This window comes from Adiantum capillus-veneris, chromosome 21, assembly GCF_014529385.1.
Source record: "Adiantum capillus-veneris isolate H3 chromosome 21, ASM1452938v2, whole genome shotgun sequence".
In the NCBI taxonomy this organism is placed as follows: domain Eukaryota; kingdom Viridiplantae; phylum Streptophyta; class Polypodiopsida; order Polypodiales; family Pteridaceae; genus Adiantum; species Adiantum capillus-veneris.
Window position 1 is genome coordinate 127,782,376 of NC_140951.1, and position 26,458 is coordinate 127,808,833.

Sequence of the window (26,458 nt, forward strand, 5' to 3'; positions counted from 1 at the left end):
CCTTAGTGGAGTATGCTTACAATAATACTGTACATACTTCCACGGGAAAAGCACCTTTCAAGGTAATTGAGGGAAGATCAAAAAGTCCCTTGCTACTTAAGGTACATGGGAAGATCTTCGCTGCAGATGAGTATAGCCGAGACCTACAAGAATCTTTTCAAAAGATTAAGGATGCTATCTCTATCTCACAGCAAAGGCAAAAGGCTGCTGCTGACAAGCACAGAAGAGCCCAAGCCTTTAAAGAAAACGAATGGGTCTTGTTAAAGTTTCCCAAGGCTCGATTAAGGCACACGACGGGCAAGAATCCTACGGGCCACCAAAAGTGCTATGCTAAACTAGCAAAAAGGTACTATGGTCCCTTCCAGATTCTTAGGCCAATCAATGAGATGGCCTATCAACTCAAGTTGCCCAATCATTGGCTCATACACAATGCTTTCCATGTGAGCCTATTAAAGCCTTACAAAGGAGAGCCACCTCAAGAACCAACTATTGAAGACCCACCGGAGATCGAGGACCAAGAGGAGGTGCTGCAACCCGAGTCCATTCTCCGACATGAAGACAAGGTACTAAGAGGCGGTAAGACTATCCGACGATATCTTATTAAGTTTAAGAATCATCCTTTTGAAGATGCTATATGGATGCAAGGCATACAATTAAAGGATAACCTAAACCTTGTCAATGCTTACAATGCTTCCCAAGAGTAAGAAAATGTACAAAATGTTAAAAATGAACAAAGTTTTTTTTGTCTTATAAGACTCTCTTTTTCTTTATTGTGCACAAAAATGAAGTAGTATGCATGCTTAGATCAAGTTTGCGGAGACGACGTCTCCCAAACACCAAGTACAGAGCTTGTCACTCTACTATGGAAGATTGATAGGACTAATGTGCAGACATGCTTGCGACAGCCTCAGGCTCTCAAGCGCCAAATGGACTAGTCATCCATTGTGGAATGATGTCGTAGGGTAACATAGGGATCCTCTACCCGCTAAGAAAAGGACTCATGAATATGCTTTATCTTCTCTACACCATAGTCGAGGACGACTATGATTTCAAGAGAGAGGTAATGTCATAATAATCAATATCTAATTCTCCTAAATGATTTTCTCATATTAAACAGATCATTTAATGTGGGGAAGTGCCAGGGGAGAAAAAGCTAGAATATTGGTTAAGCTAGCAGACCGGCCACAATAGGGATCCAAAGGAGGGAAAATAGGGATCCAAAGGGGGGGCCATCTGCAAAAGAGCCATGTGAAACAATGGGCTCAAAAGACCCTAAGGTTCAGCCCATTAAGACTTCCAAAATGCTAAGGTTCCAAAATTCAAAGGTTATGTCCAAAGGTCAAAGGTAGGGGAATTGGATGCTTTGTGTGTGTAAAAAAAAGTCTTTGCATATCCCTACATGGGAGGAGGCGAGCCCTTCTTCTAGGGGATGAGAGAGAAAGACACACACACACACACACACACACACACACAAGCTCCCTTTACACAAAGGGAATTAGGGACACATGTCAGCTCCCTAGACCAGATGCCCACAAGGTGTGCCCAATTCCTATTGGATGGCCTTGGAGGTGGACCAATGAGAATTAGGCTAGAGTAAATCTAGTTTAATTAATTTAAAAACACTTAATAAAAGAACCAATGAGAATTAAGTCTCCTAGAAGACTATTGGACAGTCTCCCAAGGGGTCTAATGAGCATTCAGGAGCCGAATGGCTTGCGTGATTCCTATTGGCCAGGAGGCAAAGGGGTCCAATGAGAGTTTAGTTTAATTATTAAATTACCTAAAGCTCTCACAAAAGGGGAAATGGGAACACATGTCAGAAGGCTATCACTTATGCTGCTTAATTGTGATAGGCTTGACTTGGGGAGGTCCAATGAGGGCTGAGCAAGAGCAAATAGCAAGAGGGCTCGCCCAAGAGAGAGAGGGGGCTGATTTTTGCAAGGCATTATCACAAACACACTCACACAATCTCATGTGTGAGGAAAGAGAAGACTATCTCTTCCCAAGCTCTAATGGAGAGCTCATCACCTACTCCAAGCTTGTGAGATAGAAGCCTACATCGACACACTCTTGGCTTGTGGATGCAAATCCAACCAAGAGCCAAGCTTCAATGCATGCTCATCTCCTCTACCAAGCTAATTACTAAGCTAAAGCTATGCTAATATGAGTGATTATGTGAGGAGATGTACATCTTTCTTGTAAGATACTCCTTCTTCCTCTCAATCTACTCTCATACCCTGCTAGCTCTCACCATCTTCGAAGGAGTGTGAGGTCTTGGGTCTGAGAACGGGGATAATTAAAGTTGTGTTTACTAAGTGTTTTGCTTAGTGCATGAAGCTTTCATCTTCATTGCACTAGCTAGTCTTGAAGGAACACAGAGAATTGTATTGTACAATGTCTCTCTTGATGGGAGAAACAATAATACAAAGCCTTTTGGAGGGGGGACCGGCTCCATGCAAATCCGGTCCTCAATTGTTGTCAATAGCTTAATTTCTCTCTCTTTTGAAAGTATTGTTGATGCTATCTAACTAGGTGTTATGCTTTTTGTTGCTCTCTCCACCCAAGCACTCTTGTAATTCTCATTAGGAATCTATTCTAATGAAATGCCCACTATGTTCATGCTAATTTCCGCTACACATAAGTTTTTAGACCATTAAATGTTACAAAGGTAGCTCTAGGAGGCTCATGGTGGGTGTTCTTTTGGTGATAAGCGCGGTACGCATGCCCTTGCTCGCCGCACTTGAAACAACGGTTATCCTTGCGATAACGCTCAAGCTCTTTAGGAGAGAGTTTGTTTTTACCTTTGTAAACTCCCTTCTCCTTAGCTTTGTTGCTCACTATGCTTCTTGATGACGCATCTCCTTCTCAAAGGAGAACTCAAGAGCCCCCACCGAAGGAACGAGAAAGAAGTCAGTCTCTTGCCACCTTGGCGGAGATGGCTCCACGAAGACTTGTGCGTAGCGGAAAATAACATGAACATAGTGAGCATTTTATTAGAATAGATTCCTAATGAGCAAAACAAGAGTGCTTGGGTGGAGAGAGCAACAAAAAGCATAACACCTAGTTAGATAGGCATAAACAATATTTTTCAAAAGAGAGAGAAATTAAGCTATTGACAACAGTTGAGGACCGGATTTACATGGAGAGAGTCCCCCCTCCAAAAGGCTTTGTATTATAGGTTTTCCCCATCAAGGGAGACATTTTACAATACAATTCTTTGTGTTCCTTAAATAAGTAGCTAGTGCAATGAAGATGGAAGCTTCAAGCACTAAGCAAACACTTATAAAACACAACATCAATTCCCTCACGATCTCAGACCCAAGACCTCACACACCTTTGAAGATGGTGAGAGCTAGCGGGGTATGAGAGTAGATTGAGAAGAAGAAGGAGTAGTCTTACGAGAAAGAAATATACCTCCTCACATAATTACTCATAAAAGCTTAGCATAGCTTAGTAATTAGCATGGTAGAGGAGATGAGCATGCATTGAAACTTGGATCTTGGTTGGATTTGCATCACAAAGCCAAGAGTTGTTAGTGTAGGCCTCCCTTCTGACAAGCTTGGAGTAGATGACGAGCTTTCCATTAAAGCTTGAGAAGGAGAGAGAGAGAGAGAGAGAGAGAGAGAGAGAGAGAGAGAGAGAGAGAGAGAGAGAGAGTCTTCTTGCCTCACATCAGATTCTGTGAGTGTGTGAGATAATGCCTTTCACAAATCAGTCCCCTCTCTCATCTTGGTGAACCCCTCTTGCTAACCCTCCTGCTGGCTTCCCATTGGACTTTTCCAAGCTTAGCCAATAAGAATTAAGAGGCATAAGTGATAGTCTTGTGACATGTGTCCCCCTTTCTCCTTTTGTGAGAGCTTTAGGTAATTCAATAATGCAACTAAACTCTCATTAGACCCCTTTGTCTTTTGGCCAATAGGAAGCAAGCAAGCCATTGAGCTGTTGAATGCTCATTGGACCCCTTGGGACACTGTCCAATAGACTTCTAGAGAGCTTAATTCTTATTGATTCATTTATCAAGTGTTTTTAAATGAATTAAACTAAAAGTACTCTAGCCTAATTCTCATTGGTCCACCTCTATGGCCATCCAATAGGATTTGAGTGCACATGTGTCCCTTATTCCCTTTGTGTAAGGGGGCTTGCTTGAGTGTGTGTGTGTTTCTCTCTCATCCCCTACTAAAAGGGCTCGCCCCCATCAATCTAGGACCACTTGAAGATTTTGTACACTCACAAAGCATCCAACTCCACTAAGCTTGACCATTTGGACTTACCTTTGAATTTTGGAACCTTAGCATTTTGGAAGTCTTAATGGGATGAACCCTAAGGTCTTTGGAGCCCATTGTTGCACATTGCTCTTTTGCAGATGGCCCCCCCTTTAGGTCCCTATTTTCTCTCCTTTGGATCCCTACTGTGGCCGATCTGCTAGCTTAACCAATATTCTAGCTTTTTCTCCCCTGGCACTTTCCTATATTAAATGATTAGTTTAACATGAGAAAATCATTTAGGAGAATTAGATATTAGTTATTATGACACATGCATTAAGCTGATAATTTAGCTTGTTATTAAAAATAAGATTTCAAATTTGTAACATGACCATCTTGTAATTAAACTAAAATTTCAGCTTGTAGTTAAAATGAGATTTGAGATTGTAACATGTCAACTTTTAATTAAATTGAATTTTTAGCATGTAGTTACATTGAGTTTTCATTGTAGAAGAATGAACAATATCCATATACGTTGATACATCTACATGCATGGATGTGTACATTATACATTCGTCACTTTACATTGACACATGTGCATGCATGAATGTATACATTATACATTGGTCACTAAATACACATGCCATGTTGTTGGGCTATGGATACCCAAGACGATAACCCTATGTACTCAGAGGCGGAGTATGAGACTCTTGTGTCTCGATTCTCTCAACATTTGAATATGAACCACATGTCCCAGCCCCTTGGCATTGAGATATCCTTGGAAATTGGCAATAGGCATGTCTTGGCCTTCAATGCCCGACCTCCTCCCTTAGCTCCATGTCAACGTCCTTCACAATTCTCATCCCAATTTTCTGCATTCCAAACGCCTAGGTTTGTTGGGATAGAATCTCTTTATGCCCCTCAGAATATGCCACAGCACATCCTCTTAAGGGTGTGCAATCTTACATCACCAACTCCTCACAAGGTGTTGATTTAATAATTGGTGCCGTTCCTAGATAGCCAATTGCACATGTTGAAGATTCTATGCAGACGGGCCAAAAGCTACCTATTAAATGACATGCATAGGTGTCAGACGTAGGGACAACTTCTTTGGAAACAACAAAACCACCCAAACCTAAGAGGGTTCAAAAAGCTAAACCATCCAAGGTAGTAGCATATGCTGGAGAAGTGGGTCCGACCTCAAAGAAGCCGCAATGGAAGGATCCTTGGGTTGTGCAATTTATAAACATTCGGGGATCAAGGAATCTGGAGTTTTCCAAACCATTGAAGCAAGGCATAGATATTTGGTCTAAGGAGCTTAACAATTGACATCCTTGTTTCCCGAGTGCAACAACGATGGGGAGGCTTGTAGAAAATAATGGGGCCATGTGTATGAAACGTACCAAAAAGACAAGGCCCATAACTCTATCTCTGGCAATGATCGAAGGATCACGTGTTAGTGGTACGATAAAATCGATGAGTACATGTGGAATCACGACAATGTGGTCAGTGATGCACATGCATCTGCTATCAGTGGCATGTCTACCAGTGGAGGTGGTTGTTCTTCACAACGTGTAGATCCATCAATCTTCACTAGATCAAAAGATGCACTCTCACAAGAGTCACAACATGCCATAGCAGAAAGTGAAAGTGGTGCTATAACACGCCAGTGATGCACATGCATCTGCTATCAGTGGGATGTCTACCACTGAAGATGGTTGTTCTTCACAACCTATGGATCCATCAATCACTGGATCAGAAGATGCACACTCACAGGAGCCGCAACATGCCATAACAGAAAGTGCGAGTGGTGCTATAATACGTCCGAAAAAAGACAAGAAGATAGATCCAATTGTTGCACCGAGAGTGAACCACGAGGACTATTTTAGTAGAAAGGGATTCCACTCCCTATCATTGAAAATGACAATAGAAACTAACTGTATGGTTTGGGACTATGACGCTGGTTGGGCGGTTCCATACACGATTGGAATGTGTTTCAACGTATAGAACTGGGCAAAAGATATGTGAAAAATGCATTGGGCCAGTACTGCTTACTTGATGATTGTGTATATCCTCCACGTTGGTGGATGCTATCTCCTTTCAAAGGTAGCAAAGAAGGTTTGGCCCCGGACCAATACTATTGGAATTGTATATAATCTAGTAGTCGTATGCCAGTTGAAGGAGCTTTTGGTATTCTTAAAGCCCGATTTTGTATTGTTGAAGCGATGTGACATGCTTTTGCAAAATGTGCCAAAGATGGTTGTGGTATGCCTTGTACTACACAACATGTGTATCATATACGGAGATTGATGTGATGAAGCATGCTCCGTGAGGCGACGACAAAACTGGAGCGACATAGCAATACACTCTCTACATCAAGATGCATTGACAATGGTAAACAAAACAGTGTCAGAAGCGGTCTTTTAGAAGTAACAACATTGTCAATACTAATTCTATAGATGTGGTTGGATGAGCGCAATCATCAATAGATCCTACATTGAAATCAAGTCAATCCGGTGGAGCAACTCAAAGAGATGGACTTGCTCGAATCATGTTCAAAGAGCGAGAGAATACCAACGTCAAAAGCGATATTTGGAGAACATGATTCTGCTGAAGAAGTCTCTGACGATGAAAGCAGTGAGTAGCATGTTGTTTTCAAGTATTGTTTTATTTTTTTAATATTTTATCTCATTGTTTTGTTTGCAGGTAGGGGAGGTGGGAAGATGTATACATTTTTGTATCCCTTCTCTCCCTTTTTGAAGAGAGCTCGACAGAGCTGCATTAGAAAGGGGTTCAACTCCTGAGACACGTGTCCGAGCGGTGTGTAAAGAATGGCGGACGAACAACCTGCGGACATAAATTGTGTTCGCAACTCAATGTGTAAAGGGGTGGTGGACGAATCCCCGCCCAACCCCCACCGTCCCGCGCCCGTCACTTGGTTGTGTCTTGGGCAGCTTGTAGCGATGCGTAAGCATCCTCATTAATTAACCAATAATATTGTACATCAAATCTTGAACTATTTGGCTTTTTTAGGTCTACCAACCATTGAGAACCCCACGGGGCTTTTGGTGTGTTAGTGTTGTAACATTGGCCCCCTTACGATAGTGTTCTATCAAAGCTTGTTCTCGTTGATGAAGTAAAGCAGCTCTTGGGAGGGCGAAGCTTGTGGAGGGCGTCTGCTGTTGATTTTCTGCTACTCTCTGACGATGAAACATTGTGAGCTGCGAATGATTCTCACACTCTCTCTGTGTTGGCCTGTCAGAAACACGAAGACACGTTTGGGCGTCTGCTTTTGATTGTACGAGCTTTCTGTGGTGGCCTATCAGAAACACGAAGACACTTTTGGGCGTCTCCTGTTGTTTGTACGAGCTTCCAATTCTGCTAGGATCCTCAACGCAGGTACTCTCTGACGAAGAAACATTGTGATGGCTGCGAATGATTCTCACTCTCTGTAGTGGCCTGTCAGAAACATATAGACACGTTTGGGCATTTCTTTCTCGACGTTGTTGTTTTCTGTGTTCCCCTAGTTTAGTCACTTGATCTTTTCTCTCAATCAGAATCAGCGTGTCAGTCTTGTTGTTTTCTGTGTTCCCCTCGTTTAGCCATGTGATCTTTTCTCTCAATCAGCATCAGCGTGTCAGTCTTGTTGTTTTCTGTGTTCCCCTAGTTTAGTCACGTGAGCTTTTCTCTTAATGAGAATCAGCGTGTCAGTCGTGTTGTTTTCTGTGTTCCCCTAGTTTAGTCACGTGATCTTTTCTCTCAATCAGAATCAGCGTGTCAGTCTTGTTGTTTTCTGTGTTCCCCTAGTTTAGTCACGTGATCTTTTCTCTCAATCAGAATCAGCGTGCCAGTTTTGTTGTTTTCTGTGTCCCCCTAGTTTAGTCACTCTTTCTCTCAATCAGAATCAGCGTGTCAGTCTTACTGTTATAGGACCAGGAAGGACAATTATTTGTGTATGTAATTATCGTTGTAGTACCAGGAGGGGCAGTTATTTAATCAGAATCAGCGTTTCAGTCTTACTGTTGTAGGACTAGGAGGGACAGTTATTTATGTATGTAATTATCGTTGTAGAATCAGGAGGGGCGGGTGTGTATTCTCTCAATCAGAATCAGCGTGCCAGTCCCCCTAGTTCAGTCACGTGATCTTTTCTCTCAATCAGAATCAGGGTGTCAGTCTTACTGTTGTAGGACCAGGAGAGACAGTTATTTGTGTATGTAATTATCGTTGTAGAACCAGGAGGGACAGTTATTTGGGTGTGTTTATGCAATTATTGTTGTATGACCAGGAGGGTCAGTTATTTGGGTATTTGTGTGTTGTTGTAGGATTAGAAGAGGTAGTTATTTTGGGTATGCTCAGTGTTTGTTCCACGAATAATAAAGTTTCTGGATAGTGCTGACTGTGTTCTGTATAGTGCTCCCTATCCCCATCCCTTAAAGTTAAGTATAATTACATAAAGTAGATGTATGTAATGATTATATGATTGTAATCAATTTGTTTCAGGGAGAAGCATGAAGATTTTTATCAGGATGCCCGTGGGTAATGTCATTAGACTGAAAGCACATTTTCTTGATACTATTGATATGGTAAAGAGAAAAATAGAAGTCAAAGAGAACATCCTCTGACATAATCAGCGTCTCATCTTTGCGGGGAATTTGCTTGAGGATGACTTTACTCTAGCGCACTACAATATCTATAAAGGATGTTATGTCCAGCTTATCCAAATCCCATCAAGAAGTCAAGGTACCTCATCTCAGCTTGTTCTTATCTTATCACTATGCAGATTGCCATAAAATGGTGGTTGAGGATAAAATGGTGGTTGAATATGTAGGTTTTGATGACAATGAAACTGAAATTGCATTATGGTGAGAGAAGTATGCTCGTTGCTGGTCTGAAATCCAGACACGCATGCACTTTTACGAAGATTTTGACAAAGAAATTCTTTACGGATTCTTGAAAGATTTGGCACTTCCTCAAAACATGTAATAGTAATATTATAAGTCTACTTGTTTTAAAAGTCTTAAAGATTGAGATGCATTGAATTGGCTATGTCTTTTCCTTTGCAGGTCCTTTGACCAGCATGTGCATGTGGCCTTGTCTGGACTAAAAGCGGTGATAAGCCTTGAAGCCCAAGCTGTTAGCAACAAAAACTGTTGCCCTTCTTTTAATGAACTGGACAAAGGACTCAAATCTGCTATTAGATCATATGAAGAAGCGATTAAGAGAGGAAACCCTTTTCTCATCCATTCTGATGTCTCGTATCTCACATTCGAGGGCTGGCATAAGACCCAAGAGAGCCACTGGAGAATAGCATTCAAGTTTCTGGATTCAGAAGGTGGAGTTGTGCTTTTATATGGTGATTCATCATATCTACACGAGAGCATTGCAGGGTGGTTTACAGGAGTTTTAGTTGAGCAAACAGCTCTGCTCATTCAAGCTCCTATTACACCATTGATTGATCTCATTGGTGCGAGCGGGATAATACAGCCATCAGGTGGTCACAAGGAACCAGATTTTGCTGTACAGCCAAAAGCCTCGAAATGGAGAATCCCTCCGTTTGTGGGGGAAGTAGCGTATGGAAATGAGTCGTTATCAGTATTGCGTGAAGAGCTAGTTCAGTGGACCATTCAAGGTGGTGCTCAGATAGCCTATGGCGTGAAGTTGTCCTTGGAAAAGGATGAAGCCAGTGGAGCAGAGAAGTCATGGGTGCGTCTGCGATTTTTGGAGAGGCGGCAAGGATATTGTGCTTTCACTCAGGATCTGGATTTTAGTCCGGAATATTGTACCAGAGCAGGTGATTCAGATTATTTGGTCAGGCTTCCCCTCGAAGTAATATTTGGATCCTCTTCTTCACATCTAGATCTGAGGCTACATAAAGGATTCGTAAAGTTTGACCTGTTCCAATTGCAACAGACTGTGCTGGGATTGTTGCAAAACCACTCGGTTGATTTTGTCTGGCATTCAAGGCAAACAAGCCAAAATGCAGATGTATCCCCTTTGCTGAGCAAGAAGGTCAAGGACAAGTCAAGGGGTATCTTCCATCGGTGGTTCAAGAAATGATCTAGTATACCTTTGTGGTTCCAGGGCCAATGTAAACATTATGTGTTCTCATTATGCCCCTGGGAGCCAAGGCCAACATGGACAGCGTAAAAACATTTTTGTACTCATTCCATAGTACCAGAGGACCAAGACCAATATGGACAGTGATAAACCATTTTGTGTTCATGCCAGTGGGCTAAGGTCAATATTGATTGTGTGAAAAGCTTTGCAAGTCTCTGGTTATTGGTATGTGTAAGATAGCTTAGCAGTGAAAAGTCTAATCGAAATATCAAGTTGTTCTACTGAATCCTAGTTCGAAGGTCTAGTCCAAACAGGACACTAGTGGGCTTTTACTTTCATTGTGGTACTCTCATTTACATTCACGGTACACACGTCGAACAGGACACTGCTAGTGCTACTCTCATTCACATTCACGGTACACACTTTAACTCGCAACTTTTCACTCACTACTTGTTCCTCAATCGGCTATATGCCCGTGTGCCGACTGCACCTACCTGCGCTGTCACAGGATGTGGAAGGTGTGTGCTTAGACACTAGACAACTGATTTGGTATTTTGCACTCAATGTGTACATTGGTTCTGAAGTCTGGACTCAATGACTCAATGTGTACGTTGGCTCTGCACTCAATGTTTGAGCCAATGAGTTTGCTACTTATTAGGACCCAATGTGTGCGGGAGCCAATGAATTTGGACTTTGCAACATTTTAGCACTGTGCGTGAGCCAATGCGTTTGCTATGTCACTACATTATGTGTGTGTGCCAAGTGCACCCGCGAATGCACTCAATATTACTGGAGTTTGGTATGAAGTTGTATGCTCAATTGCCTGGTCTGCCGCAGGGTGTTGAAACGAGTGTGCGTTAAACAGTGATTTGCAGGTGATTTATAGCTGTGTGTGTGTGAGCCCAAGGTTTTAGTGGTATAGTCACGCTGCTTGATTTGATCGTTTGTGCGCTCCGTTGATAGACACTTGCGCCAGTGTAGTGGCCAGTGTAGTGCTGGCTAATTTATTGGCACTGTCTTTCGGCAGAAAGGGAGGGTGAATGCTAAGCCAACTTCAGCCCGTGTACAATGGAATTATCACGTACTTGCTTTTTAGAGAGTAAGTTGAAATAGTAAAATCGTGTATCTCAAACTTTTTGACGTGTGAATTTTCTGCGGCAGTTGGTGATTTCGCAAGCCTGTGTGGGGTGTCGGTAGTGTTGCCTCTCCCTCTTCCTCTTCCTCTTCCTCTTGCTCTGGCTCTTTAATCTCTCTCTTTTCCTTTCTGATGATTCCGGCCTGGTGGTTGGGCTGAATGGGGGGAGCAGAAGTGGATTTGCTTTAAAGAAAATAGGAAATAGCATAGGATGTGGTGTGGTCGAGGGAATGCAGTCCTCAAAATTGTTTTCGTGGTGGTGAATTCTCCTTAAAATGGCTGGCTCCTCTTCGCTAGTGGCAGACTAAGGTCACACTGTTGTCTCCTGCGGGCAGGTTGTAGGTACAATCAAGGGTGTAACAGAATCCAAATGGTCATCATTGTTTGTGTTCAAATCGAGCCCTTTCCTTGTGCTGTCAGATTCGTACATCCTACTTTTCTCGTGCGACGAAGCCAGAGTGATACCTGCTCCACCAGCAATGCAGCGCTTTTGGGCTCTGGCCTTCCTACACAATGTAAGGTTCTATATGTCTGGTTGCAATTTCTTGTTCCTGATTGTTTACGAATCCCATCATAGCCTTCCAGACCACTAAAGTGCATTGAATGTACTAACCCTTTGAGTTGCTTGTAGTCATTGCGCATGCATTGCTTGATGATCTCTCATATAGAGAGGAACATGCAGTAATATGGAGGATTGGAATAGGAACGTGAATACTAGTACTATAGATGGAGCACTTTGTAGAAATTTCATGCGAAGAAACTTAGCTCTCTAGCAACCTGTGTTTCTTGATTTTTTGTGCGAGATATGGAGTGGCTCGAAATGGCAACTTGCAGTTCTTAGTGAAATTGTTTCTTTCTTCCCACTCAAGAGGAAGTGCTTCGGTCTCTTCATAAAGTTGTCATCTCCTGAACTTCTTGTTGTAGAGCCAGGATTTGGCCCAAAAATTCTTCGTTCAGTTCTCGTCTACGATATTTAAGATAATCGCTACCTCTTTTTTTCCCACCTTTTTGCAGGAGCTACGCCCAAGTCTGTAACGAGGCTAATGAATGTCAAAGGCCTTACATTATACCATTTCAAGAGTCATTTGCAAGTTTGTGTTGTGTGCTACGTGTACACAAGGTTGTAGTTTGAAGTATGAGACTATGTGTGTAGAAATATCGTCTTGGGAAACAACCGCACAGAGATGGAGCTTGTGAAAACTGATAATTATACTGGCCAATTGTTTGAAAATTTCCCATGGTCATGGAGTATTCATTCACGCTTTCGGTCTTCTTGAGTTTGAAGACTCTTACAAGTGCGCATTGAGACTCAAGGTGGGTACCTGCAATCCATTTTCGAAAAGGCACAACAAACTACTGCGGGTCAGACAGCCATGAATATTAGCCTCAAGCCCGCCTGCGGATTTGGCGTCCAAGGTTTCTAGTGGCTGTTTCTCAATGGCAGCCAGCCTTTCTCGCGCTAACGTGGGCGAGGGAGCGGCAACTCACCATCCTTTTGAGAGTGAAGAGTGCTCTCCAGAGAGCTGCCTAACGGCGGTTCAAAGCAGCTAGCAGCACTATTGATGTGCAATCAGGTAATAACAAGAGATCGAAAGCTTGTGTTTTTAACACACAATTGCGTCAAAATGAGGAGAGAGGTGAAGCCAAGCATAGTGTGAGAAAGCATGCCTGCACTCCTTGTCAGGTCTAGTCCTGTAGTTTCCTGATATCTTGCTTTTTGCTGAATATCTCAAGGGCGCGCACTGCCGTACGCTGCTAGGATGCATATCGTTGTCATCATCTTCAATAACCAGCATAGGTTATCATTCCCAGGATTTCTGATCATATGCTAGCTCGAGTCGGGAATGCCGCTTTGGCAATTCTCGAGGACGAAGCACCTTCGACGCTGTTTTGATACATCTTTGGATCCGTCTCAACGTGGGATTGCCGATGGCCACCAAGCAGTGATCTGGGGCTGATTTGCGCTCTTGATGTAGGAGAAATGAAGAGCTGGAAATTGGCTGCAAAAACACAGGCTTGGCGCGCGAAAACGCAGCAGACTTACTGCGTAAAGCAGGGCTGGAAACTCAGACCTCGATGATGTCAATGATTGATAGCGACGGGAGAACTCAATGTCGAAAAAGGAATGGCCGATGAGAGGCTCAATGGCCTAGTGAAGCATGACACTGCAATGGGGATGCTAGTGAGTGTAGATCCGAACCAGTTCCGGTGAAGGGAGGGCTGAGAACTGGGAACGCTAGGGATTGTCTATTGTTGTTGCAAGCGCTAGGGATGGTCAACAACACGCTAGGGATTGTCTATTGTTGTTGCAAGCGCTAGGGATGGTCTACTGTTGTTGCAAGCGCTAGGGCTTAAACCTGCATTCGCTGGCTAATGGAGCCAAAACATGCTGGAACTAATCTGATTTCAAACGCTGGGCCTCATGACTAATTGACACCACCTTGTTAGGTGGGATCTACGGTCCACCATCTTTGAACGATGTGGACCGTCCATTTATTCTCAAGAATAAAAAGATTCCGATCGATTGAGCCCCTGCGACTCGAACCCACCACCTACACAACCAGAGGCCATCATTCTCCCATTAATCTATCACACGCCACTTGAAATGGAGGTGTGAACATAGAATCATATAGCAAAAATGACGGGGTGGGGATCACATGGTGTTTACTAGAGATCACTTTGCGATGGACGGGGTCACACTGCAAACACTTTGGGATAGTAGGGGTCACACTGTAATCACTTGGTAATGGGTGGGGTCACAAGGTGATCACATGTTGATTGGGATTCAGACGGGGATCAATTGGCGGTCACTTGATGTTCACATCAAATTTACTCGGGGTTCACTTTAATTGTGATCACATGGTGATCACTTGAGGATTAAACCGCCATCGAACGGTGCAAAACGGATCCCGCTGCCCCCAATCAATAGGGACCGTAGATCCCACTTGACAGAGGTGGTGTCAATTAGTCACGAGGAACGTTGGGGCTGTTCCAAACTACAAACGTCGGTAGATCTCTGGCGCCGGCTACAATCTAAGGAAAACGCTGGGCCCTTGTTGCATGAACTTCCTTATGGATGACGTCCTCCACGACGATTTCTGAGAAAGAGGCTTTCTTGAGTGACGTGGAAATGTCCAAAAAACAAGGATGATGATGATACATCTATTTCTAAACAATGTCCTTGCCAATCTCACTGGCAAACGATAATCTTTGTTGCCTCAACTTGGACGGTGCGAAGTAAACTGCAGACTCTTGGGGTGGTTATCTCAGATTGGAACCCTTAGGCTCCAGATTGACGGCTACTGATTGTTGAGAAGATGTAGACGATCTGGATCTGTACTCTGCAATGTTCCTTGCGGAAAGATGGACTTCTCCAAGTGGCCGAGAGGGATGGTTGTACAAACATTAGCAAGACTCCGAAGCTAATAGGCTGATCTGGATGGCGTCTTCCTCGGTTGCTATAGCCTGCTAACAAATCCTCACGCTTACAATTACCGTCTCTATATTTTCAATGCACGTTCTCAGTGGCATGATTTGTCATGTTGAAGAAGTCATGCCTGCAAATATCCATGCTAGGGTTTCTTCATGTTGAGGTAGTCAGGCATGTATATTAAGCCAACCACTCTCTTGTAGGCGCATCACAATTGTAATTTCCAAAACACACTGTCCTCGTGCTAGCGTGGGAAGAAAAGACTATGTTCATTTGCTCTTGATGTACATGAGTTCACGCTTGCTACATAGGCAAACTTGCCCATTGGTTTTTTGCAATTTAAGTACTAGTTACGTCTTGATACTCCATTTTCCCAGTTTGTTTTTCAAGGCCACTTACGCAAGTTTCATATTAGGAATTCCATAACATAAGTGCTTTTCTCTTTAGCTTTCTCTTTCTCTTGTTATCGTTGTCTTTAATGATTGCGTGTTCCAACTTGTTGAGATGGCTACTGAGGGATGTACACACTGGAAGGGTATAAGTATGAGGTGGGAAAGCTCCCGTAATTAACCATGCAGTCCGGGCCATGAGTAACAACAACACTTTTTCAATCATTCAATACTCCCCCCGCAAATAACCACAAGGGTCCAGGCCATGAGTATGAACAACCATTCTCAAACATCATTTCTCACCCTCCACTTGGGAGTAAAATCACTAATCATTGAAACCAATATTAAAACCAGAGTCAAACATTTCAAAAAGGCACCCAGACAGGTTTAAAACAGATACCATCCATTTCAAACAAAGTTTCAAACAGAGTTTCAAACAATACTTTCTCAAACAAAGGTCAAAAGTATCTAACTAGAAAACAACTAGAGAGTTCATTCAGGGTTTTGTTCGGACAACCGAACTTTGCCCTTCTGCATCACGGTGATGGTTTGGTTTCGAACCTAGAGAGTCGCATCATTCTTGTAGTGCCAAGGCATGCCTAATAGAACGTCACAATTGCCCAACTTCATAATGTGGAAATCGGCTTTTTCATAATAATCCTGGATAGTGTAACATACTTGGACACTCCAAGTCAAGAATCAACCGCGACAGCACCAAATAACCACTTCAAAACAATTCACAGATCACAATAGATTTGCATTGGCCCGGCGGAGTTCCGTGCCTAGAGATATTGGCCCTAAAGACTGGCGCCCCTTTCGGTATTTCTTTTTGTATTAATCAATCATCAAAGTACAAGAGAGCGGTTAGGGTTTCACTCTCAGACTCTGCATCCAGATGCTCTGAGAAGTGAGGCCCTCACCACTAATTTAAAGATTACAAGGGATGCCCAAAAGCAGAGCCCCAAAAGCTTTTAAAATAAAAAGCATCAGTTCTCTCTCTCTCTCTTAGAGTCTTTTCTCTTTTTTTATAAAATTCGTGTCGCTCATCATTTTTCAAAAATAAAAAAATAAAAAAAATTTGTTCAACCTCTGCGATTTCCGGAAATTAGGGTTTTTGGGGTTTGCAGGAATTTTAGGGTTTCTGGCAGAAATTAGGGTTTCTGTTGTCCGCCACGTCATCACTTTGTGACATACCCCCCTCTTGAAAGCATTGTAATCGACCGTGATTACGCCTGCAAAACCAACAAAAGCCATAAACCGTCTTAGCAGACACTGACTGTTAGTACCTACGTACTAGGAACACACATCTAGCACATGTACAAAATCGACAGTCACATCACACGACATCACCAGACATCACAGGACATCACATGACATTCAACATTCATTCGGATATTAGACCATGATTTATCGGCAATGTAGCTAGCAATCATATCTAGGTCCAATCAGGACCTCATCGATGTCCGATTGACTAACCCCTATTGCAACCATGTCTATTCGAGATCAATCAGACCAAAATGCTGCAGTCATTTCGTCTATCAGTTCCTGCACTCACAAGAAGTCAAGAACAAATCAGTATCATTATCAGGAATTCCATTTCATAAAGTCATCCAGCAGAATACTGTCAGCTCTCAGTATCCCTGAAGCTCAAAGAGACATCAGTGACTTTAGTATCAAAATCGAGGCATCTGTTGACAAAGGAGCGGAGTAACTCCCCTTTTGTGCATCCCACTGCACCAGATCTTCGGCCAAGCTGAATTTCTGGGTTCCGTTTAGAGTAGACTATGCTAAACCAAAACATCGAGGTAAAGTTTCACAATCCGAGGAGTATCTGCTAGATCCTCCTCCTCCATCCACTTCGCATCAAATGCAGGAAAGTTCAACTTAACCAAGAACCGCCTTCGGACTTTACCTTTTTTCGTATCGTTATGTGCCAAAATCTCTTCAGGAACAAGGATCCCCATCATCAGGCACATCACCCTTAACAGGTTTCAAGAGACTCACATGCAATGCATTGTGAATCCTCCAAGTATCTGGCAGTTTCAATCGGAAGGAGACATCATTTATCTTTTCAGTAATCTAGAAAGGTCCGTAGTATCACATACTAAGCTTTGGAAAAAGCCTCTCCTTTCCCTTTTTCTTTCTTAGGCGTGCCTTCTCAAAAGTAAGAGCACCCAATCATCCTCCTTCAGTTTCAAGTCGCGACGATGGCGATCCGCTGCCTTTTTCTGTCGTTCTTGAGACTTCTGCAAAGTCTCGCGAACCTTGGCAAAAGCCGTATCCAAATCTCGCGAATATTCATCCGCTTCCAATATCTAATCTTTCATGCTCAGGAAGGATGGAACCTTCGCAGCACTTTCAACAATCTCACATGGCGTCTTCCCCGTTGAAGAGTGTATCGTGTTATTGTAGGCAAATTCCACCAAAGGTAAGTTCTTTTCCCATTGAGTCTTCTGATCCGAGATACAAGACTTTAATAAATCTAAAATATCTAAAATCACTAAATTGGCAATCTCAAATTGCCCGTCAGTCTGCAAGTGGAGCGATGACGAGAACTGCAACCGCGTGCCAATGTTCTCTCAAATTGCCTTCCAAAACAAACTCATTAATTTGGGGTCTCTGTCGGAGACAATCGTCTCAGGCGTGCCATGTAATCGGAAAATCATCGTGATCATTCTGTGTTTTCGGGAGATAAAAAATGAAATCCATTTCAATATTTTCCCAGGGGCGGGTGGGTATGGGTAAAGGCTGTAACAATTCTGTGCCTTATGCCTGTCAAACGTGACCTTCTAGCATACTGCGCACAAACTCTTCCACATCCTTTTTGAGTCTCGACCAAAAGTAGTATCTCTCTACCCCCTTCATGGTGGTAGCAATGCCGCGGTGACCCGTAAAAGGTGGACAGTGGCATTCAGTCATAACCTTTTCCCTCAACGGCTACACACGCACAACATAGTCTTTTTCATCAAGTAGCCTTTCCGAAGGGAGTATCCCGCTACTGTCTCCCCATCCCGTATCCGTGTGAAAATATCTGCAAAATCTGTATTTGTGGCATACTGATCGACCATATCCTCGAAGCTCCTACGATGTATCGCGGAAATAGCCAGAACCAACGGTTTCCGAGACAAAGCATCTGCCACCACATTCTTCTGTCCCTGCACATGGACAATCTGGAAGTGGAACTGTGACAAGATGTTCGCCCACCGCATCTGCTTTTCCGAAAGCTGCTTCTGTTGAAGATGATGAAACAGGAAACAGAAGGAAGACAGCAACTCAGAGTAGGAAGAAGATGGAGAAGGAGAAGACACAGAGCTTGTGTACGAGATCTCTGTAGTCTCTCTCTTTGTATTAGAATAATAGAGTATGTTCAAACTCAGAGCTACAAAGCTTATATGAAACCCTAAGAGATAAGGTGTCCTTTCACGCCGGATGTCCAGGGGGAAAAACCCAGTGGGAGAAAAGTGCCCCTGGTGAAGCGCGTATACACACTAACACTACTACATGTCTACAAATCCCCCCTGGAGTGATAGTGTGAATCCGTACAAGGTAGCAGATCATCATGTGTATGAGAGTAAGCCCAAAGCTTTTCGGAAAGCTTCAAACTTTTCTCGTGATAACGCCTTCGTAAATAGATCTGCAATGTTATCCTGTGTAGGACAGTAAGTTAGTGTGATCTCCCCTGCATGTAGCCTTTCCCTGACATAGTGGTAGTGAACCTCTATGTGCTTTGTTCTTGCATGAAATACTGGATTCCTTGCAACTGCCATAGCACTCTGACTGTCAGTGAAAATGGTAGTGGGTGCCTGTTGACACTCACAAAGATCTGCCAATAACCTGCGTATCCATACACAATCAACTGTTGCCGTGAAAGTTGCCCTATACTCAGCTTCACAAGTTGATGTAGCCACTGTGGGTTGCTTCTTGCTTAGCCAAGATATACATGCATTTCCCAAGAAAAAACAATTGCCACTTGTGGAATGTCGTGTGTCAAAATCACCAGCCCAATCTGAATCGCTGTAACCAAGAAGCTGCATAGAACTGTGCTTTCCATACATATCCCCCCTTGGAAAGAACATGGCAAGATTAGGGGTACCTGAAAGGTAACGAAGTATGCGCTTCACAGCCTGCCAATGATGCATACCTGGGCTCTGCATAAATCTGCTTGCTTGTGAAACCCCAAATTGAATGTCTGGACGAGTGTTGCCTGCCAAATATATCAAGCAACCAACCGCTGCTGCATAAGTATGTACATCAAAAGGTTCTCCAGCATCGTGCATGCTCAACTTTGATCCAGTTTCTACGGGTGTAGAGATTGGCTTACAATTTTGCATACCAAACTTGTCCAAAATTTTATGCAAATATTTTGCCTGCAACATGTATATACCATCCTCTGATTGCACAAACTGAATACCCAAGTAATAATGTAGCAAACCAAGATCAGACATCTCAAACGTTTTTCTCAAAGCATCTTTAAACGCTTCAATTTCATTTGCATTATTGCCTGTAAGAAGCATATCATCCACATAAAGTGTTAGCATAATGAGAACTCCATCTCTCTGTTTGACATACAAAGTACTTTCTGTTGGACTATTCTGAAATCCAACTTGCTATCCTGCAAAGTTTTCTGAGCTCATTTAGGCAAGGTTCTTTCTTCCCTGAGAACTTCTTGCTCTTCACGCACAATTTCCTCTACATCATGAGGTGTCACATGCTGATCAAAAGATTGATCAAGATTATCAACCTGTTGTGATTCTTGATTCTCCACAAAAGAAGGAAGCAAACCTTCAAATACATCATGTGTCTGCATATGAGGTACATCAAAAGCAACCATAGGTTGAGCAGTAGTTTCTGCAAAAATTACATCATGACTTTCAAAAATCTTGTTTGTAGCAGGATTGTAAAGTCTATAACCTTTACTTCCACTATTGTACCCCACAAATATACATTTGATTGCCTTATCATCAAGCTTCCCACGTAACTGCTAAGGGATGTGAGCATAAGCAAGACAACCAAAAACACGAAGATAACTGACTGAAGGTTTTCTGTCATACCAAGCTTCATATGGATTAATGGTCTTCAAGGCACGAGTAGGACACCTGTTCAAAACATGTGCTGCACAAGCAACTGCCTCCATCCATAGCTTATGAGGCAAACTCTTAGCCTTGAGCATACATCTAGCCGTCTCCATTAAAGACCTGTTCTTCCTTTCTGCAACACCATTCTGTTGTGGTGTGTATGGCATAGTGCATTGGTGTTTAATGCCTTTCTTTCCCAAAAAATCCTTAAATGCACCTGACATGTATTCACCTCCTCGATCGGTACGAAGAGTCTGTACTTTGCAACCTGTTTCATTTTCAACCATGGCGACATAATGTTGAAAAACTGCAAACACATCTGACTCTGCTTTGAGTGGATACACCCAACAAAACCTGGAAAAGTCATCAATGAAGGTCACAAAATAAAGACCGTTTCCTATAGATGGCGTCCTCATAGGACCACATACATCACTGTGCACAAGCTGCAACTTTCGTGTCGCTCTAACTGAACCATCCTGCGAAAATGCAAATCTGTGCATCTTTCCAAGAACGCAACCTTCACATACATGTCTTGGTGGCATCTCCAATAAAGACAAATCATGCACCATATTATGACGTTGTAAAGTCATCAAACTGCCATAACCAACATGCCCAAATCTAGCATGCCACAACTCAGCATCCTGCATGGCCTGAGTCTTTGTTTCTGCAATACATACCTGAATCTGCTTTTCATAACGATCTAGCACAAATAGTCCATTGTCCAGCGTACCTGTAGTGATAAGAGAATAACCATTCTCTCGATCTCGTACAACACATCTGTCATCCTCAAAAATGACCCGAAGACCATTTTTTGCAAGAGAAGATACAGACAACAAATTCTTCTTGATCCCTGGAACATATAAGACATCTGGCAAGCATAAATCTGAACCATCTGAAATGGTAATCAAAATCTTACCAACGCCTTTGATTGGATAAGAAGCATTATTTGCACATGTCATCTTCTTTCCTGCTGGAGCTGCATCCAATGAACAAAACAAATCCTTCCTTGAAGTAATATGCCTGGATGCACCACTATCAAAGTACCAAATCATTTGTGTCTTGTCAACACTGTAAGCAGAAAAATCTGAACATACTACAAAAGCATAAGAATCCTGCACAAAGTTTGCAGACTCTTCTTTAGCTGTAGAAGAATCACCAGAAGCTGAAACAACCAAACTTGACTCTTTCTTCTTTTCTTTAGCAATTCGCTTTTTACACTCACTAATGTAGTGACCAGGTTTCTTGCCGTAGTGACATTTACCTTTCTTCTTGGACTTGTCGGAATCACCTTTAGACTTCTCTGAAGATTGTCCTGCACTAGACTTGGAGTGATGAGCACTCTCTTTACCCTTGTTTTTGTTCTGTACAACAAGAGCATGATCCATACCATCCACTTGTAAAGATTTTTTCTTACGTGATTGATCCTCCTGCAATAGCAAAGCCACTAACTCTTCAAAATGAAGAGGCTCAGGATTAGCTCGCAAAGACAGAGTCAAAGAAGTCTGAAAAGTCAAATAAGATGGTGGTAGTGAATTGAGTGTTTTGGAAACCAAGTCCTTCTCTGGAATCACTTCATCAATGCTAAGCAATTGCTCTTTAAGATCCCTGATTTTTGTAAGATGCTCGACAATATCGTCACCTTCGTCCATCTGTATTTTGTCAAGTTGTTTCTTCAAAAACTCTATTCTGGCAGCGTTTCTTCCTCCAAACATAGCTTGCAGAGTGTTCCAAGCATCCTCAGAAGTTCTGCAAGATCTGATATGTGGTGTGATTGTCCTCTTTATGGTTAAGGCAATCTCAGCCATAGCCTGTGCATCTTTAGTATCCCATCTCTTTTGCTCTGGAGTGACTTGTGAGGGTCCTGCACCAACAGCTGCACCACGACCAGGCGTGGCAGGTGCAATGCTACCTGGACGAACTTCATCTCCAGATACATAATCCCACAATCCTTTACCAACCAAAACATTTTTGGCCATAAAAGACCAAAGAGAATAGTTGGTACTATCCAATTTGTCTTCGGATGTAAACGCACCAAAAATCTCTTTCTCCGTAGATTGAGCCATACTGTAGATGCACACAAGAGAGCAAAAGAACCTCCAAGAGATTCACAAATCTCCTCTCCAATCCAAGCAAAACTCTACACAAAATCTCAGCACAAAGCTAAGACAAGCTGCTTCCCAAAAGAACTGTTTACCTGAAGAAAATCTGTCAAAAAGCACACCCTCTTGATCTAAACGCCTCCGAAAAGTAACTTCTGCTACGCTGCTCAGAACAAAATTCTGAGGGCTCGAACGGCTTCGAAAGGGGGGTAAAACACGAGGTCGCCTGATCAGAATACTCCCGGAACGTCGAGGATGCTCCCACGAGCAAATTTTCTGAAAATTGCCTGAAAACTGCGATTGCGCGCGCGGACGCGAAAACGCAAGTAGAGGCTCTGGAAATCACCTCGCTTTGATACCAATTGTTGAAGATGATGAAACAGGAAACAGAAGGAAGACAGCAACTCAGAGTAGGAAGAAGATGGAGAAGGAGAAGACACAGAGCTTGTGTACGAGATCTCTGTAGTCTCTCTCTTTGTATTAGAATAATAGAGTATGTTCAAACTCAGAGCTACAAAGCTTATAGGAAACCCTAAGAGATAAGGTGTCCTTTCACACCGGATGTCCAGGGGGAAAAACCCAGTGGGAGAAAAGTGCCCCTGGTGAAGCGCGTATACACACTAACACTACTACATGTCTACAGCTTCTGTGACAAGAAGTAGCGCAAACTCTGATGGTCTGTAAAGATAGTAAAATCCGCTCCGAGTAGGTAATGCCGCCACGGAGTAAGAGCATGGATAACCGCCAAAAGCTCTTTCTCATAAATCTGTGCTGTCATCTCCGGCCTAGAGAACAAACGGCTCTCGTAAGCTATCACATGGCCTTCTTGCATCAAGACCGCACCCAGACTACGACCACAAGCATCACAATATACTTCAAATGACTTCTGCAAGTCCGGCAAAGTCAAAATAGGTCCCGTAGTCAATTTCTCTTTCAATGTCCGAAAGGCAGTCACCTCTGTGGGTCCCCACGAAAAAAGGTACTCCTTTCTGTGTCAAGGTATGCAAAGGGGAAGCAACCTTTGCAAACTTTCGTATGAACCGCCTGTAGTACGAACACAGTCCCAAGAAGCTCTAACTTCATGGACATTCCTCGAATCGGGCCAATCACGGATAGTCTCTATCTTGGCCGGGTCCATTTGCACTCCTGTTGCTGACACAATGTGTCCCAAAAAGTGTATCTCTGGTAGGAAAAATTCACTTTTCTTTGCATTAATCACTAACGTGTGATCTCGTAATGCCTGAAAGACTTGAAGCAGACGATCTCTGTGTTCTGCCTCATTCTTGGAGAAAACAATGATGTCGTCAAAGAAAGTGCCAACAAATAGCCTGTACTCTCGAAAAATCCAGTCCATCATCGCAGGAGCATTGGTTAAGCCAAAAGGCATCACCAAAAACTCAAATAACCCAAAAGTCGTCCGAAAAGCTGTCTTGTAGACATCTCATGGCGCTATCCTGATCTGATGATATCCACTCTTCAAGTCAATCCTGCTAAAGCACGAGGATCCCTGTAACCTGTCGAGTATATCATCGATCCTAGGAATCGGAAATCTGTTCTTGATGGTGATTTCGTTGAGAGTGCTATAATCGATGCACATTCTCCAAGATCCGTCTTTCTTCAAAACCAACAACACTGGAGAGCAATACGGTGAAGTACTAGGCTGGACAAGACCCTTTTCCAAGAGGTCTTTCACTGGGTTCATAATCTTTTCATTCTGTACTCGGCTCACACGGTAAGGTGGCCGATTCGGTGGCGTGCTTCCAGATATCAGATCAATGGTTTGATCATTGATCTTCAGGCCCTCTGAAAAGCAATCGGCATGAGTGTGGAGAAAAATCTTGGCGTTCTTTTGATCAGGTCAAAACATATTCAACCTTCATCCATCATTCAGTTCTCTCCCAAACGAATGAGTAAGAAACTGAAGTTCATCAAGTACAATCTCTAAGCCCTTCATTTATCAAAGTCGCTTTCTCGGCCCGGTAGTCAACCACGGCGTAGTTCTTGTGGTACCAAGGGATTCTGAGTAGAACGTCACTCGCGTGCCCTGAACACCCCTGTCCTTGCAAACGAAGTTTGCCAATGCTCGGTGTAATGGCAAATCCCATCCGGGTGCCAGTCGAACTACCTCCGCCTGTGGCGTCAGTCTATCGAGCGTAATTCCAAATCAAGCCACCAATTCCAAGTGAAAAGAAGTTGGCCTTGGCTCCTTCAAAAGAGCTTCCTGATCCTTCACTTTGCCCCAAAAGCGGCAAAGTTTGTACTTTCATTCATTAGATTCGGTGCAGGTCCCACGCCATGTGGTACCAGTTCTGCTTTTCTATTTGCCTTTTCTGCCACGTTCCTCAGTTGCTCTCGAACTCTCAGGCCCGTCGTCGTCTTTATCATTCTGTTCTTTTGTGCCTTTTTAGGGCACTTCGCGGAGATATGTCCATGTTCCCCGCATCCAAAGCACTTCCCCTCTCTGATGAAGCGAACTCTCTCCTCAGAAGTAAGCTTGGGTCGTGCATCATTTTTCGCTGGGTTGCTCTTTTTCTTTCTACTTTCATTCCCAGAAGTCTGTTCGGCTCGTTGTGTCATGGCCTCATCTGTGGGGTAGGTCAGACTGCCAGAGTGAATGGCAAAGCCCCGCTTCGCATGACTCATCAACTCCTGAATAGAAGCTGACTTCTGTTCCAAGCAGTGATCTCGGATCTCTGTATGTAGACCCAAGGTAAACCGCTCAACTGTTCTCTGAACGATATCTTCTTCAATGAAGAGGCGGGTAGAAAAGAGCTCCAGAATCGTTCACAATAAGCATTGATTGTATCTTTCTTGGTCATCCGCAGATGGTTCCAAGCAGCTCGTATATCTCGTTCATATTCTTGCGTCAACCAAGAAGAAATAAAAAGCTTTTAAAATTTTAGCCATTTAACTGACGCAGTCTTGTTTAAAAGAAGCGTGGACCACCAAGTACGAGCATTCCTCCTAAAGTAAGAGGCAGCTCTCCGAATCTTGGAGTTCTCTAAATAACGTCCTCCCACGAAAGCGATGTCAAACTACTGTATAAAAGACAAAGCCTTCGAAGCATCTGAGTATCCTGAAAAAGTATCAAACTTTATCGAGTGGCCACCTTCCTTAAACTCTCGGACTTTCTTGCTTTTATCTTCGAGAAAGTCATACTGGTTGGCTTTGTAAAAATTCTTCTTGTTCGCATAAAACTTTCCGTCATCGGAATCTGAGCTGTCCATAGACGAGTCCTCAATAGAACTGTCAGTCTCTGGGTGAGATTTAGCTTTCTTTGCCTTTTTCTTGCCCTTTCCGAAGCTTTGTTTCTTGCTTCTCTTTTTGCTTTTTTCTGTCTTCTTCGCTCGAGTCTAAAGAGCTAGAAGAACTGTCAGAAGAAGAAGAACTGGGTAAGCCTTCAAACTTGACACGCTTCTTGTGTTTCTTTGCATTGTCGAAAGTTGACCGACGACCCAAATATCCCGGGAAGTCAGTGCCTTTCTTCTGCTTTTTTTTGCTATGCTTTTTGCCTTTCTTTTGCACGTTGAAAAGCTGAGCAATCCGTGCATCGACCACGTTCTCTAGTTCCTTCTCCGTATATTTCTTGGAGGCAGAAGGTTTCTTGAGAGAGGGTTTCGGGAGTGGTGTTGTGGTTCTTTGCCACTCCATCTGTACCTCTTCCAAAGAGGTCTGGTTCATATATTTTGCCATCTTCGGGTCCTTGGCAAAATTGAGCATCATCTTTGTTGCATCGCCAATCAATTGACGACGCTCCATCTCTCTTTGCTCCGCCTGAGTAGGCTGAGGCGAGCCATACTCTCTGTATGAATCTTCGTTGTGATCCCAGCCCGCATCTCCAGATGCAGAGGTAGTCGATTGATCATTACCTGAAGCCATAGGTGCCGCGGAAAAAAAAATTCGGGGATCGGATTTGCCGTAGAAGAGAAATCGGCCGTGCTCTGATACCACTGTAACAGACTTGGACACTCCAAGTCAAGAATCAACCGCGACATCACCAAATAACCACTTCAAAACAATTCACAGATCACAATAGATTTGCACTGGCCCGGCGGAGTTCCGTGCCTAGAG

General features: G+C 43.2%; 1 protein-coding gene across 2 annotated transcripts; it reads left to right on the top strand.

Moving 5' to 3' along the window:
- The first annotated feature begins 7,293 nt into the window (after positions 1-7,293).
- LOC147431700 (uncharacterized) lies at positions 7,294-10,473 on the top strand. Of its 2 annotated transcripts, XM_086494211.1 has the most exons (5): positions 7,294-7,601; positions 8,703-8,942; positions 9,031-9,088; positions 9,160-9,181; positions 9,266-10,473. In XM_086494211.1, the coding sequence occupies exons 2-5, from the start codon at positions 8,907-8,909 to the stop codon at positions 10,257-10,259; spliced, it is 1,110 nt and encodes a 369-aa protein (XP_086350337.1). In that variant the 5' UTR covers positions 7,294-7,601; positions 8,703-8,906; the 3' UTR covers positions 10,260-10,473. The 2 variants fall into 2 exon arrangements, with proteins under 2 accessions (XP_086350337.1, XP_086350336.1); XM_086494210.1 differs by lacking the exons at positions 9,031-9,088; positions 9,160-9,181.
- Positions 10,474-26,458: the final 15,985 nt, after the last annotated feature.